We start from the raw sequence: 16,263 nt of genomic DNA on the forward strand, positions 1-16,263 counted from the left end.
CTAAATTGTATATAAGGTTTTTAAATTTTAGTTATGGACATATGGTACCATAGGGATAATCTTTCATCCACACCTCTCTTTTGAGGTGAAGAGGTGGAATTGTGAGAGAGATAGGAAGAAAAGTAAAAGTAAGAAAGAGAAAATATGAGATGTGATAGATGATAAGATGAGAGAGATAAAAATAAAAAGATGTGAAAATGAAGTGTTTATAAAATGAAGTGTATATATATCATTACTCGGTACCATAGTCTCTGGGAATAAACATAGTTCAGAATAAACGGCTCTCCTCCCAGACCAGAATAAAAGGCTAACAAAAGGCTTTAGGTTTCCATCTTCAAAAGCGATTAAGAAAAGAATATCCGCATATATGGGAATAGAATAGTCCTAACTGACTGTTGTGACACTCCAAGTCGGTTTCCACTTTAAAGTATTATGATTTATTATTTATTTTTTTGGTCGAAATTATGATTTATTTATTTATTAATAAGAAAATAAGAATAAACGCGTCGGCCTGGGCTTTTTTATCAACAATTCCGCCTATAAATGCACCCCAAAATCACATCCCAGGGTTTTCAAGCCCTTTCCTTCCAACGGCGAAGGAACGCAACGCACTCTTTCCAAAGTTCCTTCCTCTCTTGTCTAGATTCTTCCAACCGAACGAGTCATGGAATCCAAACCCGCCCACACTCTCAAACTTCTCTGTAGCTACGGTGGCAAGATCCTACCTCGCCCCACCGACGGCCAACTCCGTTACGTCGGCGGCCACACCAGAGTTCTCGCCGTTGATCGTTCCGTTTCCTTTTCAGGTTCGCTCTTCTCCGTCCGATCTTCCCCTTCCCTTCCTGTATTCATCGTTAACGATTCCTTCCTTGTGGTTTTGTTTTCTGCAGAATTGATGGTGAAGCTTGTAGAGTTGTGCGGTTCGTCCGTGACCTTGAGGTGTCAATTGCCCAAGGGAGACTTGGAGACTTTGATTTCCATCACCAACGACGAGGATTTAGCCAACATCTTCCACGAGTACGATCGCGCCTCGTCGGAATTGACTCATCCGTTGAAAATCAGAGCGGTTCTTTCACCGCCGAGATCGATGATGATCAAGAAGCTCTCTCCCGTTCCGTCGTCGTCTACTTCCAGTGCCAGTCACTCCCCGTTCAGATCGCCTCACACCTCCGCCGAATCACTGCCTTACGCGGCGGTGCATCGTATCGTCCGGCAAAATCGCTCGCCGCGGGCGCCGTTAGGGTTTCCGATCAAAGCTTGTTGCTACCCTGGCCGATTCGAAGGAAGCCCAAGATTCTTGTACCGCGGGCCCCACTGCAGCAATTACTGCCATTAAGAGAAACCATAATATCTACACACAACACAGTAAATAGTAAACGGACGAAAAATACTATGAGTTTAAAAACTAAAAAGAGATGAGAGGGGATATTAAATACCATGATTTTTAATTTTGTTTTTTTGATAAATTCTTAAATCTGGTTGAGGTTCTAATTTTTATTTGAGCCTTAATTTCTTGTTGGAAGCGCGTGGGACTCTTTTTTCAGAGTTAGTGTTCCGTTAACCGCCGTCTGAAACCGAATCAGTTTTTATGACGTGTCCATTGCGTACCGCTTCTAGTGGTTTTGATTCCGTCGTACGCGTCAGACGTCGTTACGTGTGTGTTTTATAAATTGTGACTCCACACGCTGCTGACCTTCGCGTGTGACTTGATTATATGATTATTATTTGGGTAAGTGTTTTTCCTTTAAATTTGTTGCTCAAATAAAATAAATTATTTCATTCTTGTTGATTTGTATTTGTTGAACTAATCTCTTTACGTTACTTGTTTGTGTATTATTCTTCCCTTTTGCAGGTCCACAATAGATGGTGGATGAGGACTTTGGTGCCGTGAGGCGTGGGACTGGAATTGGGGAAGAGGACAAAACATTTGAGCCTTATTGACATTGGGTAGACAACTTAAGTGGATTAAGGAACTTGATGATAATAATAATAATTGAAAGATGCAAGACATTGAATGTGGAGACCAACTAAGGGGAAAGGATAAAGAGATATATACCATAAACCTGAAATTGAATTTGAAAAACTATATGACAAACACTTTTCCCTAAAGGAAAAGAAAGGACCCCATAATGAAGTAAGTTGATGACCGAAACAGAGAGCCTTGGGTGGGGCACGTCGGCTAGTTGGTTACTTGACAATGTCATTATTGAGGCATATTTTCTGGTAGTCTTGTAGTGGGTTCAATAGCTTACTGTTATATAATTGGATGAAGCTTTGAAATAAGTTATTAGATATAGAGGAAAGAATCAGCCCCTACCACTTGAATGCAAGTGGAAGATCCAAATTAAATAAGAAAGTATAAATAAAAAAAATTATATGCAATGGAATATATTGAAATGAAGTACAAAAGATATTTCACTTCAATACAAAGGAGTAAGAGACAAGTATCAAGGAAAAGGAAGATATTACATCATAGAGAGAAAAATAAGCCCTTGGAAATAAGATTCTATAAGGTATGCCTCAGGAAAAAGAGTACAAGCTTATAGGATCAAATGCAAAGCCTCCAAGAGGAAACAATACACAGATTCTCTGAACCTAAATAAAATAATGAGTAAAATACACTCACCTCCCTCAAGGTTTGCAAGAATGACACTCCACCCCATTCTTTTTTAAAATCTACACTCCACCCCATTTTTTATAAAGGCAAAATTTAGTGACGAAAACAAATTTGTCACTAATAAAAAATAATTACTAAAAAAAAAATTTAATGCATATACACTATCATACATTAATTTATGAAAATAATTTTACTAAATTAAATTTAAAAAAATCATTCATTCTGTCTGTTGAGTCCACGTCCCATCTATCTCCAAATCATATTTCTCACGACAAACCGTCACCACCAAGCTTTTGCTCCCTTTAACACGGCGGTCACCGTCCCAGAATATGAAACCCCATGGCACCACTATGCCTCAAAGTTTTGTTGCGACCTTAACCCCAGAACGTGGCACATCCCCTAAGCCACTTGTTCAACTACTTCTTGTGAACTTCACCCCTTTAAGTTGTGAGCGAACGCTCTGTTGGTTTAAGATGTTGTTGGATTTTGTTAAAAACGGTGCTCCACCGTATCGTTGGGTTTAATAACCTCTGATCCACTTCATATTTCTTAATTTTGTTTCTCTATTTTCTTCACCCATTTGTGTTGCTTTTTGGGCCTACAATCCAATTTTGAAAATTGGAGATTTGGAGGTATAAATAGTTTATTTTAATTAAAATTGAATTATTACCGAATATGAAAACACAAGCACGTTTCACTATGTTCGAAATATGGTTTGTAAACCGGTCAGGTGTGCTATTGTAGAATTTGCATTGTGAATTTACGGAGGAAGAACGCGATTGAGAGAATGAGATCCGTGATGTTTTCATGTTTAAATTTATTGGATTATATTGAAAATATTTTTTGAAATTATTGATTAACAATTTAAATAATAACTAATTATTAATGAAGAATATTTTTCGTCACTAAATTTGCCTCTATATAAAATGGGATGGGGTGTAGATTTTAAATAAGAATTGGGTGGACTGTAATTCTTGCAAACCTTGAGGGGTGAGTGTAATTTACTCTAAAATAATCTTCAACAGCTATTCCATATCCACCAGAAGTGAGCAATTTCCCATTCCCACCATTTCCATCATGAGTTCCAGCAGCATGTTATTGAGGCCTAACCAAATCCTGCAAGATATAGTAAACAAAGCAGCCCCTGTACATGATAAAGCCCCGTGACAAAACAAAATTATATACACTCCTATTGACAAACCCAGCAGGCCAACAGGGTATCATTCCAATCCCCCTCCATGGATATACATGGATAACAGATGAACAATATAGACGCACGAAAATAATCTATTCACACCCCTAATTTGAACTTCACTTGAAGAGATATAGAAAGTGAAAATGGATGCAAATCAGATACATATTTAAGTGAGTGTGATTGAATGGATCATAATTGGATATGGCTGAATAAATGTGGGAAATGAAAAAATTGATTTGAGCTTTCTTTACATTGAGGAGTTGCTAAGGATTATTATTAATTAAAAATATTAGATATGGTCATCTAAATTGTATCTCTATAAAAGTTATAGTACAAAATGCCCACGCTTTTCTTTAAAAATTTCTGAATGTTATAGGGAGTGTTTTTTATACATATGCCTTAGTAGTTAGTTTAGATTTTCTTAGAATTAATTTTAAACTATGTTGAAGATACGATTAGTGTTGGTTGTTGAAGGTAAGCATAGGTGGAATTGGAAAAAACATCGTGTGTCTAGGGGTGTTATGAAAGGTTGTGGAAAAGAAAGGGATTGTTCGTGTGGCCATGTTCGAGCAATACAATACATATAAGGGGGAATTTATTAGTGTGTGTATTCCTGGGGCGTGATTAATAATTTTCCTATAAAGATAGGTTTACATCAGGGTTCAATATTGAGTCTAAACTTTTGATTTGGAGGAAAGTTTGGACTATAAGAAGTCTAAATTAAGTAGGAGAAGGAAAAAAGTATGTGAACTCCAACTTTAGTAAGAATTGTGTTGGAAGTAATTTGGAAGTAAAAATTGGATACAATATTGTACAATAGCTTTCACAGTTTTTTTTTGTTTAACTATAGGTATCGTCTGGGGCAATCTTATTTGATATAGGTGTGGTAAATGTTAAAGGTTACCCAAAGAGTGTGTTTCCTAAGGATCAAACTTTTGAACTCATAGACTCAAACATCCACTTTAACCACTATGAGCGGCATCCATTAGGTACATGTTTCACAGTTTGAGAATCGTAGATCAATTGTAGAAAATAATGGAGAAATTGATAGAGATGTTACACATAGAATTCAATCTGGGTGGTTAGAGTGGAGAAAAACATAAGGAGTTATAAATGACCACAAAATACTAATCGAACTCGAACAAATTTTTTATCCAACCGCTATAAGATATTATATCCTCTATGGTAGAAAAATTGGACTTTAACGGAAAACGAGAAAATAGTTGGAGTAGCAGAAATCAGAATGTAAAGATGGATGAGTGGTCACAAGTACCTGATATACCATATATGTACAGCCCCCGCTGTAACCAAATGTCACAAGTACCTGCAAGTGACAGAAAGTGAGCCCGAAGGCAAATATGTACACGTTCAATGCTTAGTGTGTAAGAGTTATAATTACATTCCTCCAAAGTGTGGGAGAGTTAGCCCAAAACGGCTTCCTCCAGACCTCCTAACGTCTGACTACTCCCTGTGATCCCCATGTCAGAGAACCACACAAAAAGCAAAATGTACCCTGCCCCAAAATATACAAATGACGAATCATAGCTACAACTTATGACACCTACTCGAATCACCCAAGGAAGCAGGTCTCCCAACCCTCCTCCTCCTCCTCCTCACTAGTGTAGTCATCCTCGGTGTCGGAATCCACAACAATCACCTCAACATCCAAATCCAGGACCTCTCGCCTCACAGTTCTGCTCACTGCCCTAATCAAGCCCGGCTCCACGTCAACCACATCGGTGAGAATGTCCTCCTCCCTCACGTGAACCAAAGGTTACACGCAATAACGACGAGAGAAAGAAGACGCACCCAAATGGATGGAAGGTGTGGTGGCTGGCTCCCTCTTTGGCTCTACTAGCCTCGAGGAAGAAGCAATGTCTATAGGGTCAATGGCAGTAGGAGAGATCGGTCCATGGAGTGCTCTCGTTGCAACATCAAGCTCAGATGAATCCTCCTCCTCAGAAGACAGCGGTGGTGAAGGGGGTCGCATCCCACAGTCGGGTCCATAGCGCACCATAGGTGGCAGGTCAAAGCTCAGTGTCAACCATCGTAACACTCCCTTCGTCATATCTCCATGCTCGTCAATCTGATCCTCCATCATTCTCCCCATGTAAGTCACTCTGTGACCGGCGGGGTCAGTAACCCAGGCGGCGGGGTTAATCCTATCAATCATCTTGTAGCGAATCCCCCCGAAGGGTGAACCGTCGAGAACCAATCTCCTAGTGACCAATCTCTCTGAAAAAAAGATACAATTTAAAGAAAAGAATGACTCGAAATTTGATCACTCAATACATACGTCTTGAATTGGTTTTGAACCAAGAAGAACCTATAGAAACAAGTAAATCATACAAAAATGAAATTTATAAACATAAATTTCTCTTATTTTATTGGCTCGAAACATTAAAAATATGAAGGTTTCAACCAAATTCAAGTCGCTGTTCATGAAATCCTGACATCTTACATCCTTACAAAAAATCTAAAGAAAAAAAGTAAAGAACAAAACAGAACATGAACATTAAGTGGAAACCCCTTTGATGTTTTGTGCAGGGATTTACAAAACTTGAAACCTAAAACACAAGCTAGTTGAGTTCTGATAGGCTTTCACTGCTGGAAGCCATGAATACTTTAAACAACTGTACAGCTCAAAATGTGGATGAGGTAGAAAAGATGCAGACAAATCAAACAGATGAAGGGTGGGAGAATAAACCATGAAGGGTATTTATAAGTAACTTATTTTTCATCTTCTCCATATCGGTTCGTTGACGCACATCCCTTTCTTCGTTCATCTAAAACGAAAGGCCACCTTCTCTGACCAAACTCCACCGTGGTTGAGGGTTGCTCGCTTCCATGGACGGAAACGTGGAGGTTGACCATATCTGCTCGAGTTGAAACCATCATCTTCTCAAGCCTGTGCGACCTCCTCCTTGTCCCAGAAACCAGGTTGAGGCGAGCACATGCATCACATGTGCTCTGCCTTTGCAATTTTAGAGAGAAAATCGAGGACCCCTAAAAATATGGCCTCCAAGGCTTGAATCCTCCGTGTAGAGAAGCTAAGAGTAAAGAAGCAAATTACATACTGGGTTACTGGTTATTTTGACAATAAACTACTTCTTCTTACTCTCTGCCATTCCTCGGTGTCATGCAGTTTTCTGGGTTTAAATATGTTATAGTCATAAGTCAATTGCATTTTATGAGGCTTTCTGGGTTTTACATTCTGTTAAAAATTTCATTTTTATGTTTTTTGGGTTTGCACTCTCACTGTTTGATGAAATGTTTGAACCACTTGTGTTGTAAGTGGGCTATGACCCTGTTCACTTGTTTACCATATAAAGATCATCATATATTGAGAGCTCAAACCTGATAAGGCATTGCCATGGAACCAAATCATGTGGGGGGTGATACAGGATGCATCTAATGAACTAATTATGCCTTGTTATTAGTTTTAATAAATTCTTTTGCCTTAAAAATAATCCAATAAGAGGATTACAGAATTAGATGATGTTTATTTAAATCAAATCAAATCTGTTAAAAAAAAGTTTTACCAAACAGTTTTAAAGTTACAAGTACCTTTTAAGCAAAAAATAACTTTAAAATTGCCAAACAACTTCTACCTTTTTTTTAAAGCTCTTATTTTAAGCTTTGACTTAAAAGTAACTTTTAAGCTGTAAAAAAGCTAGGTCAAACGCTACCTTAGTCATAAAGTGTTCTCAAACATAGAAGGTTGCAATGGAATGGACGACTGTGATTGCATCTTTAGAAAATAATGTGTATTTTTACTTAAATACTCATGTAAACAATTAGATTATTGTGTAATAATTATTGAATGACAAAGTTTCTGTAAGACCCAGATTTCAGAACTGGATTAAATAATTATTTTTTCGACTCACGCGTAGGATCAGTGTAAGCGTGACAGGAATTTGTTGTTTGGGAAAGTTTAATGAAGAAGAAAGTTCAGGAATTGGTTGATGATAGTACCATAGTCGTTTTAGGAGTTAGCACGAGTTGTCTACACACCCGCCTTATGGCAAGAGTGTCAAGAAAAGGCTAATTCCGCTCTTAAAGCACTGTTTAAGCGAAATTCTAAATCCTTGGAAAAATAAGAAGTTCTCTTTATTTTTCCCTCGACCAGCGTTTCATTTCGGAACTCTGGACTGTACGCACGATAGGTTTCATTCCTCGGAAGTCCGACGACGCTAAATTCTATTCTCTCAAAACTCCAAATTCAAACGCTGAATGAAGACCTTTTCTATTCGGAGCTTCTAACGAAGTTTCCATCCACGTTGCCAGTTTTCTTTCGACGTTTCCAACCTTTCTTCAGAAGGAAGTTTTGTCATCCAACTTTCACAGCAAAAAGTAGTTTTTCGGAGCATTTTAACTCACACCGCTTTTGGATCGTTTTCCTCAAATTCAAGAGACTTGTTTTGAGTTCTGGAATTCTGTCGCCAAAATCTCGCTTAGAATTCACCGATGAACGTGCTGCAAAAATCGGAATCGCGAAATATTCATTTTCCCGCGATTTCACTCTCCTATAAATAGAAAAAAAAAACACAAAAACTCACCATTTCTCATGTGTGTGGCCGCGAGCTAGGAGGAAGAAAGGGAGAGGGAGAACTTCGCCGTTTCTTGACCGATCTTCGAGTTGTTTGTCTCTACTTCACGACATAGAGGTAATCTACTCACTTCTTACCTCTGATTGTTCTTTTTGTTGCGTTTCTTTATCTCTTTCTGAGCTCAAAGTTTCGAGCTTTTCGTAAAATTGTTCAATTTTCCCGATTTTTCTTTTGAACTACCTTCTATAATTACCCAACAAGCTAAATCACTCGCCGATGCGCACCGATTTCGATCGAGTCGCAAAAGATCTAAAAAGCTGTATAAAAACCCATTTTACTCACATATTGAAACTTTACCTTCAAAAAGCCACAATCCGACTTAGTGCCCTTAGGATTAGTTGCTATAAATGTTGTTGTGAACGACCCCATCAAATTTGTTTTTCAAAGTTTCGACTTTGAGTTTTTGAACCTTAATTTTGGACCAAAGTGCCCCTAACTAGTCGTAATTCGACCCGTTAGTTCTAAAATATTTCCGACAATTTCCTTGCCCTAGTTTTACCCTAAAACTACCTAGGAATTCATTTAAATCGAAGAAAAAGCGCTGGAACCCCTATTTTCAAGGAGTGGCCGAGAGCATGTTTAGGGGGGGGGGGGAGAATTTCGTTTTCGCGATAACTCGTCATCTCGTGCTCGATTGTTGTACTCCGAAGCTTCAAACGCTTTGTCTATCGTTAGTTAACTTTGTTATGATCGAATTGATTGAGTTTGGATTGATTTTTGCTTTGTTTACTCCAAGGTTCAGTTGAAGGAACTTAGGGTGGTACCGAGCTAGATTGTGAGGAAAACCTACACCGCGAGGCTGGAGCAACTCGAGGTTAGGGCAACTTACTTACTAGCTATTTGTATTGTAGGCGTCGATAACTTCGACTTGAATATTGCTTGATATTGAAGATTGCATTGAATATCGTCTATCGCTTTGAATTGGAAAATGTTTTCTGGAGGCTTCGGCCGAGTGAACATATATGAGACGTGTGTCTCCGTTTTCTGAGAGGCTTCGACCGTTTACTGGTTTCCGTCTTATGATTTCCGCACTGAATTATTGTTATATTGCTTCTCATAGCTTGAGATATTGATATTGTTATTGAACTGTGCGCCTTGTCGCGACTACGGAGTTTGGGATCATGGAACGGTCCTACTTGTATTATTTCAGGTTGGATGAACAACCCTAGGCAAGTCCAAACCCGAGGTTTGAGATCAAGCCCTATTGGAACACTTAGACTTTCCCCGGGGGATTACATTTGGGGGGATTTTGGCAAACTTAGAATGGTTGGAAATTGGGACTAGAGACCTTAAGGAACTTAGTTTTGAGAAAGAAACTCATAACTTGATTAATTCAACTTGAAATATTTTGATTAATGAATAAAACCATAGGGAACTTAAGTGGAGAAATGATTGCGAAAGACGGGGAAATGTCGACAAGTCTTGAAACTACTGGAAATTGGTGGAAGCCACAGGGGTGATACACGGTGACGAGAGGAGGTCGCCGAGTACTCTTGTACTCCTCCATTGGGGTTTATGTCGCCGGGCCGACATTAACCATTTGGGTTTTAAGTTTGGGTTTATAATTAAACACACACGTGCGAGGTCGATTCGATGTTTGGCTAACCATGTCACATCATGCATATATTCGAGGTTGGGACGACCGAAAGATCGGGCCTCGATGAAGTTGGGACGACTTCGGTCGGCTTCACGAAGGTTGGGACGGTCGCAAGACCGGCCTTCATCGAAGACACCTAGAGTGCATCTTCGACATAGCGGGCAGAAATGGTTGAACCTAGGGTGGTTAGAATTGACCCGACTATGCATGGGTTGTAAGCGACACCCGAGCGAAAAAGGTTACACACTAGGCCAGTGGTAACTGACTCGATGGTGCCCATCCCAATTGACTTATCCGGATCATTGAATTGCATCTCAAACATACATGCACCCTAACTGGAATCGTGTGCTATTGCTTATTGAATTATTGTTAGAGCCGATAACATGATACAAATATATATATATATATATATATATATATACCCCTCATCACATGCTGTTTGTATATTTACTCTATTCCGTAAGTTGACCCTTGCGCCTTGGCTTTGGTTTCATGTTTGTGTTTGGGCGGTCGGCCTGCTGCTAGATGGCGATGGCGGACTGGTTTTCGATGGTCTCTCCCTCGGGGGGGGGGGGGATCAGGTTTGAGCTGGTTGACCGACAAGCCCCCACCGCCTAGGTGATCGATCCTGAGGATCATCGGGCGACGTATCGGGGAAGGGTCATGGAGGACCGGACTGATGAGCGTGGACGTCTGACGAAAGGAGTTCTACGACGCATGGAGCTGAACTTTGACTTACCACCTACGGTGCGCTGTGGACCGGGCATTGGCCGGAGACCACCTTCACCACCTTCATCTTCATCTGACGACGAGGATCCATCTGAGATCGAGGCTGATACTGAGGCACCTGTTGTGCCACTTCCTGCTACTGCTGTCGATCCTACCGACGTTGTGTCATCCTCGAGGCTCGTGGAGCCGACGAGAGAGCCTGTTGTTCCATCTGCCACTCGTCGTTTTCCGTCTACTCCATCACGCGGCTACCGCGTGGAACCCCTGGTACGTGTGATGGAGGAGGATGTCCTTTCTGAGGAGGTAGATGTTAAGATGGGTTCGACTAGGGTCGTACGCAGGACAGTATAGAGGGAGGTTGTGGACTTGGACGCGGAGATAATCATGGTGGACTCTGACACTGACGTCAGTTGCTACTTCGCGAGCGATGAGGAGGAGGAGGAGTTTTGAGCGGTGCTGGAGGGTAGGTTTAGGCGGGCGTCATATTTTGTGTAGAGCTCTGATTCGTTTTGTTTTGGGACAGAGTAGGTTCCTGACGCATAGCTTTTTATGTAGTTCTCTCGCTGGAGGATCACAGAGAGTTAGTCGGACTGTAGGGGTCTTGTCTAGGCCATTTTGGGGCTGACTTTCTTTTTGGAGGATTGTAATTATAACTTTGTCACTCACGTTTCTGGATCTGTAAATATTTGCCTACGGGCACACTACTTGGGAGTCACTGCGGGTGCGCGTGACGTTGGGGTACAACAGAGGCTGTACATGTTTATATGATGTACATCGGTTAGGTTATCTTGTTGGGTTTACGTCTTTATCTTTAAAGTGTCTTATTTCAAAAAGAAAACAAACAAACGAAAAAAAAAATACTGGTGTTTTTCCGCTTAAAGTTATTTTTAAATCGCTAAGTGACACCTGGAAATCGGGGTGTTACAGTTTCCCTCAAAATTGCAAAAATTCTCATTCATATATATTATAGATAGATCATAGATAGATATTATAGATATATCTATCTATCTATCTATCTATCTATCTATCTATCTATCTAAAAGGAGAGTTTTTGCAGTCTTGGGGGTAAATCTGTCAATCAACAAATAATTTCAAAGACTATGGAGTTTGACAACGGATATTTTGGTAAGAATGTCTTTTATTTCACTTGGATTGAATCTCGGCCGTTGATTAAAAAGCATTTGGGTTTTTAATTCCATCAGTTTTACTCTTCCAAATTCCATTCCATCTGAAACGCTCCTTTCTAGCTTTCTTCTTCTTTACTTTTCTCATTCACAAGCCTTTATGAGTTCACCCACCTGTGTATCAACTGTAACTTCTATCCATCTTTGCTACAATCTGAAAATCGAGAAGCCAAAGCAACATATTAAGTGATTTCGGCATCAATGTATTTTTCCGTCCCTTATGCTTGCACAGGTTGGTTTGATTGTTTTGAGGCTAAATTATGAATTTAACTCATGTCGAATGTTGATAGGCTACAAATCTCTATCTGTTCGTCTTCTATTGTGGATTTAACTCAAGGTGAATGTTGATAAACAGAGAATGATAACTCAGATCGGGGATTCTTTGAACTTTTTTGCCTGTTAGGTTCTCTCTATCACGCTGCACATCAGTTACACCACCTTTCTCATCGACTCACACTCCCTGCGTTTCTTGATTTGAAAGATTTAATCTTGATTGTTTAAATTTTTCTGCAATGTTTCAGGTTTGCTTCTCTTATTTTGGTTTTCTCGGTTTTTATTTTGGTGAGTAAGACGTTTTTCTACCCCTTTTTTCTTATCTCTAATTTCGCCCCTTTCTGATTTAATTCCTCTTCTAATCGTTTCTCCGTTTTGAGTCTAGGTTGTTGTATCGCGATTCTACCAGCCCCCCACCCTACCTGCACTGATTTCGGGTGAGCTTTTTCTTTGATTTTCTGTTGCCCATAGGTATTCCGCCATTTCAATTTGATATGTACTCCCCTTGATCGAATTCTCTTTCAGAAACATTTCAATGGAAAACACGTACCAAATCAATACAACTGGAATTTAATAGTAAAATTAATCAATTGTTTTTCTTTAAAGGAAGCATCAATTTTGGGAGAAACTTTTGTGAGTAGTTGCTGCATGTCAAAATTGATTATGAGAAAGCACAGGTAGATTCAAACATGCTACCAGTCATCCCTTTAAAATTTCCGATTTTAGGTATGGGATGATTGGTTTATTTGTAGGGGTTGCTAAAAGTAAAGCATACATTTTTGGCATCTTCACAAGGTCTTTGAATAGTTAGTTATACTGCAGTTTTCACTCAAACTCAGCACTTTTGATTGAATTGTAGATTTGAATGCGAAGATGGAGGCCATGATTACCATTTTGGAAGGTGGAACCCAAGATCATGTGCATCACAAATGGAAAGAAGATCTCATAGAGATGCTTGAAGAACTTGGCCAATCTTACCGTGTTTTATTCATCTCATATAATCAACTGAAGTCTAAAACATCCAGCAATGTGGTGTTAATTGGACCAAAGAAAGCTGGATCCAACAAGTGTGGTTCATTTTCAAGTATGTTTTAATTTACAATTATTATTTTGGTCATTGGAGCCTGATTTGTCTGTGATTTATATTGTCATTTGAGGCCCCATTTGTTGGATTTGTCACTATGTGTTGTCCAAGGGTTACTTCATTATTTATGAACACTAATTTTCACCGGTACACATAATGTAGTTTTTTATTTCCCTGATACCATTGCATAGTAGTTGTGCGGAATTTTATGCTTTCTTTTATATCTCGGAATAAATGATATTCTTGCAATTGATATGGAGGTATAGTGGATTAATTCCCCACATAGACACCTATGTGCACCTTTTTTTTTCAATATTTGGTGAATGCTTGAAGCAAATAAGTTTTCCGATTTCACCTATAATATTTCATTTCCCATCTTTCCTCGTGTTATGTCAATTTGTTACTGCCATTGATATAAATAAGGTAGATGTCGTGGTTTTCCATCTTTCTTTGCTTTTGAATATTTGGTTAATTTCAGAGGTGAGATATTCCTCTTCGTGTACTACTTCTTTTTGTCCAATCTGACATCGTTTGTAGCTTCTCTTTGCTTTGAGTGATGCATGCTTCCCATTTGAAACACAAATGAAATACTTGATTTTAGCCTTTACAAATTAGCCTATTTGATATATTGTTGTAATTGGAAACTCTTTGTTGATGTTATTGTTTTATGAGGTTATAGTTAGCAGAAGGGCCAGGATTCCTTGAGATAACTATTTTGATGCTCACTAGGAAGGGAGAGTTATCATGTGATATTGCTTTCCCAGTATGATTACTTTTACCATTTTCCATATATATTCAGTTCTGGCTATATGAATGTCTTTGCCTTATTTTTTCATGGGAGCAAAGGAGTGTTAGTTTCAGTCCTTGCTTTTTCCCCGGCTTTCTTATGGTTTAGTTGTTTTGTCATTTCTTATTTCTCCATTATTTTCAGGTTATACATGCTTCTTAGCATGGTGAAGCACTGACACATTGGAGAGAATTGCAGACAACTCCTCGGAACTGAATGGGAAACCACATTTAGTGTAGCTCATTGTCTCTGTTTCTTGCAACTAAACTGTACTTCTGTGGCAGGCAATGTTATTTCTCAAAATTATATTATGGGATATAGAAGGGAATGTCACATGCATGTTGGAGCTGTTGAACTTGAACCTGATAGAGATTCATCCATACGATCAACTTTATTACTAAAGAAGTAGTTTTATTTGTTTAGTTTCAGCTCTTGCCTACAGGGCTTTGTATCCCCAACTTGGCCTCTTATTTATGGATTTGTGGAGCGATTTACTGCAGGGCTTTTCATGTCTTCTTTTATTTTAATCTTCTGCTCCTACTGAGTATCAGAATATAAAACTCTATTACGATTAATACCTTATAATGAATCTCTGTTAAAAATGAGGATAATTCATTGGGTGTAAGAATTTTGTACAAACTTTCCTTTGGAGCACACAGATCTTTAAGTATTCTTAGAGATAGAGATAATGTGTTTGCAGTGCAACCCTACTAATTTCAAAGACATTTTCTATTTTAAAATTTGTTAACTCCCTAATTTAAAAATATCATGCTGAATATTCTACCAAATATAACATCACACACTAAAGTTGTGTTGTTGGTGGCTTTTTGCGTGTTTGCCTTGAGGTGGTGATTTGACTGGTTTCTAATAGCGAGTCTACTAGGAGGTCCAGAAGAAGAATACAAGCGCATTTGGCTAACATGGTGTTGAAGTGGTGATTCAAAGTATCTGCTTAAAATCGACATTGAGTGCTACTGATAAAATCGGATGTGGAAGCACTGTTTTTGGTTGGGGAGTGGGGACAAGCATTGAGTGCTACTCAGCTGCATTTTGCAACAATCTCAGGCTTTAATCAAATATCAATTGGGGGTATTATCATGATGTAGGATATAACTGGATTTTATTTCGTTATCTCCTATCACGGGTCCTCATTTGATATAAGAAATATTTATGTTACAAGGCTATTTTTGAAGACTATATATCTAAGGAAATATTCTTAATTTAGAGAAAGACATTCCCGAAATGCTACTTCTTCAACACTGAATCTCTTATAATTCAATTGTTTGAGAATTCTTCCATTTTTTAACTCTTAATATCTTTAGATGTATATTGCAGACTTGCCGTTAATGACCTTTAGTCATTTTAGGAAATCGGCTGATCTTTCATTATCTCCATTTAAAATTTTAAAAAACGGAAAGGGTAATTAATGTTTTTATATTTGAATAACTAATAAAAATTCTAATAATTAATGACAAAATAAAATAAAAATTAAAAACCTTTTCATAATATTTTATGTTTTAAAAAACAATTAAAGGATAAAATTGAGTACGAAAAAATATGATAATTTTATTGGATAAATTTAACGGAAATTGGGACGTGGGTCAAAGCAAAGAGACGGGATTCATGAAAAAAAAAGATATAAGGGGCATGGAAAATTTGCAACTTAATGACATTTTATTGGATAATTTAAAAGGACATATGTAGAAGATGTGGAGCATTTCTATAATTTCTTGGAGCAGTCCACCCGAATGGTTACTAAATTAGTAATAATCATAAAGCAAATGTGTGAGGCAATTGATGATGTTAATAAGAAAAATTCAAATGAAGGCAACTCATTTGATTCTTAGGTTATGATTATAATAAACATCATTTTTTTTTATGCTTAACAACAAAGAGAAAAGAAAAAGCAGAAAAAGAAAAAAAAAAAAGCAGAAAAAGAAAAGAAAAACTCCCTACTGCCTAATAGCTACATAATATACATCATTTGATTATTAGTAATTTGATGATTTTCAAATTTTAATTATCATATTAAATTGATTCTGAATTTTTATAGAGCATGTAGATCTTCTGTCTATCATGACATAAAAAAATATTCTATGAAATATAGGTAATATAAGACTTTGCAACAATGGCACACGTCTAATTATTTTGGAATGGTGATTATGCAATAACCTGATTAATATGGTG

At 38.2% G+C, this 16,263-nt stretch overlaps 2 protein-coding genes across 3 annotated transcripts; both read left to right on the plus strand.

The window, feature by feature from the left end:
• Positions 1 to 559: 559 nt before the first annotated feature.
• On the plus strand, positions 560 to 1,491 carry LOC130734665 (protein PAL OF QUIRKY-like). Its single transcript, XM_057587179.1, has 2 exons — positions 560 to 806; positions 891 to 1,491. Exons 1-2 carry the CDS (start codon positions 665 to 667, stop codon positions 1,334 to 1,336), a joined length of 588 nt encoding a protein of 195 aa, XP_057443162.1. The 5' UTR covers positions 560 to 664; the 3' UTR covers positions 1,337 to 1,491.
• A 10,474-nt stretch (positions 1,492 to 11,965) lies between these two features.
• LOC130734666 (uncharacterized) lies at positions 11,966 to 14,597 on the plus strand. Of its 2 annotated transcripts, none has more exons than XM_057587180.1 (6): positions 11,966 to 12,164; positions 12,288 to 12,360; positions 12,454 to 12,493; positions 12,591 to 12,642; positions 13,065 to 13,289; positions 14,221 to 14,597. In XM_057587180.1, exons 1-6 carry the CDS (start codon positions 12,134 to 12,136, stop codon positions 14,244 to 14,246), a joined length of 447 nt encoding a protein of 148 aa, XP_057443163.1. In that variant the 5' UTR covers positions 11,966 to 12,133; the 3' UTR covers positions 14,247 to 14,597. The 2 variants fall into 2 exon arrangements, with proteins under 2 accessions (XP_057443163.1, XP_057443164.1); XM_057587181.1 differs by having other exon boundaries at positions 12,288 to 12,330.
• The last annotated feature ends 1,666 nt before the right edge of the window (positions 14,598 to 16,263 follow it).

The sequence above is a fragment of the Lotus japonicus genome, chromosome 1, assembly GCF_012489685.1.
Source record: "Lotus japonicus ecotype B-129 chromosome 1, LjGifu_v1.2".
Classification (NCBI taxonomy): domain Eukaryota; kingdom Viridiplantae; phylum Streptophyta; class Magnoliopsida; order Fabales; family Fabaceae; genus Lotus; species Lotus japonicus.

What these genes read in the sequence shown, in the direction of transcription:
- LOC130734665 (XM_057587179.1), top strand. Translation starts at nt 665, where the DNA reads ATGGAATCCAAACCCGCCCACACTCTCAAACTTCTCTGTAGCTACGGT. An exon ending in TCGTTCCGTTTCCTTTTCAG is followed by an intron (nt 807 to 890) that starts GTTCGCTCTTCT and finishes TGTTTTCTGCAG; the next exon opens with AATTGATGGTGAAGCTTGTA.
- LOC130734666 (XM_057587180.1), top strand. Translation starts at nt 12,134, where the DNA reads ATGTATTTTTCCGTCCCTTATGCTTGCACAG. An exon ending in CGTCCCTTATGCTTGCACAG is followed by an intron (nt 12,165 to 12,287) that starts GTTGGTTTGATT and finishes GTTGATAAACAG; the next exon opens with AGAATGATAACTCAGATCGG. An exon ending in CCTACCTGCACTGATTTCGG is followed by an intron (nt 12,643 to 13,064) that starts GTGAGCTTTTTC and finishes ATTGAATTGTAG; the next exon opens with ATTTGAATGCGAAGATGGAG.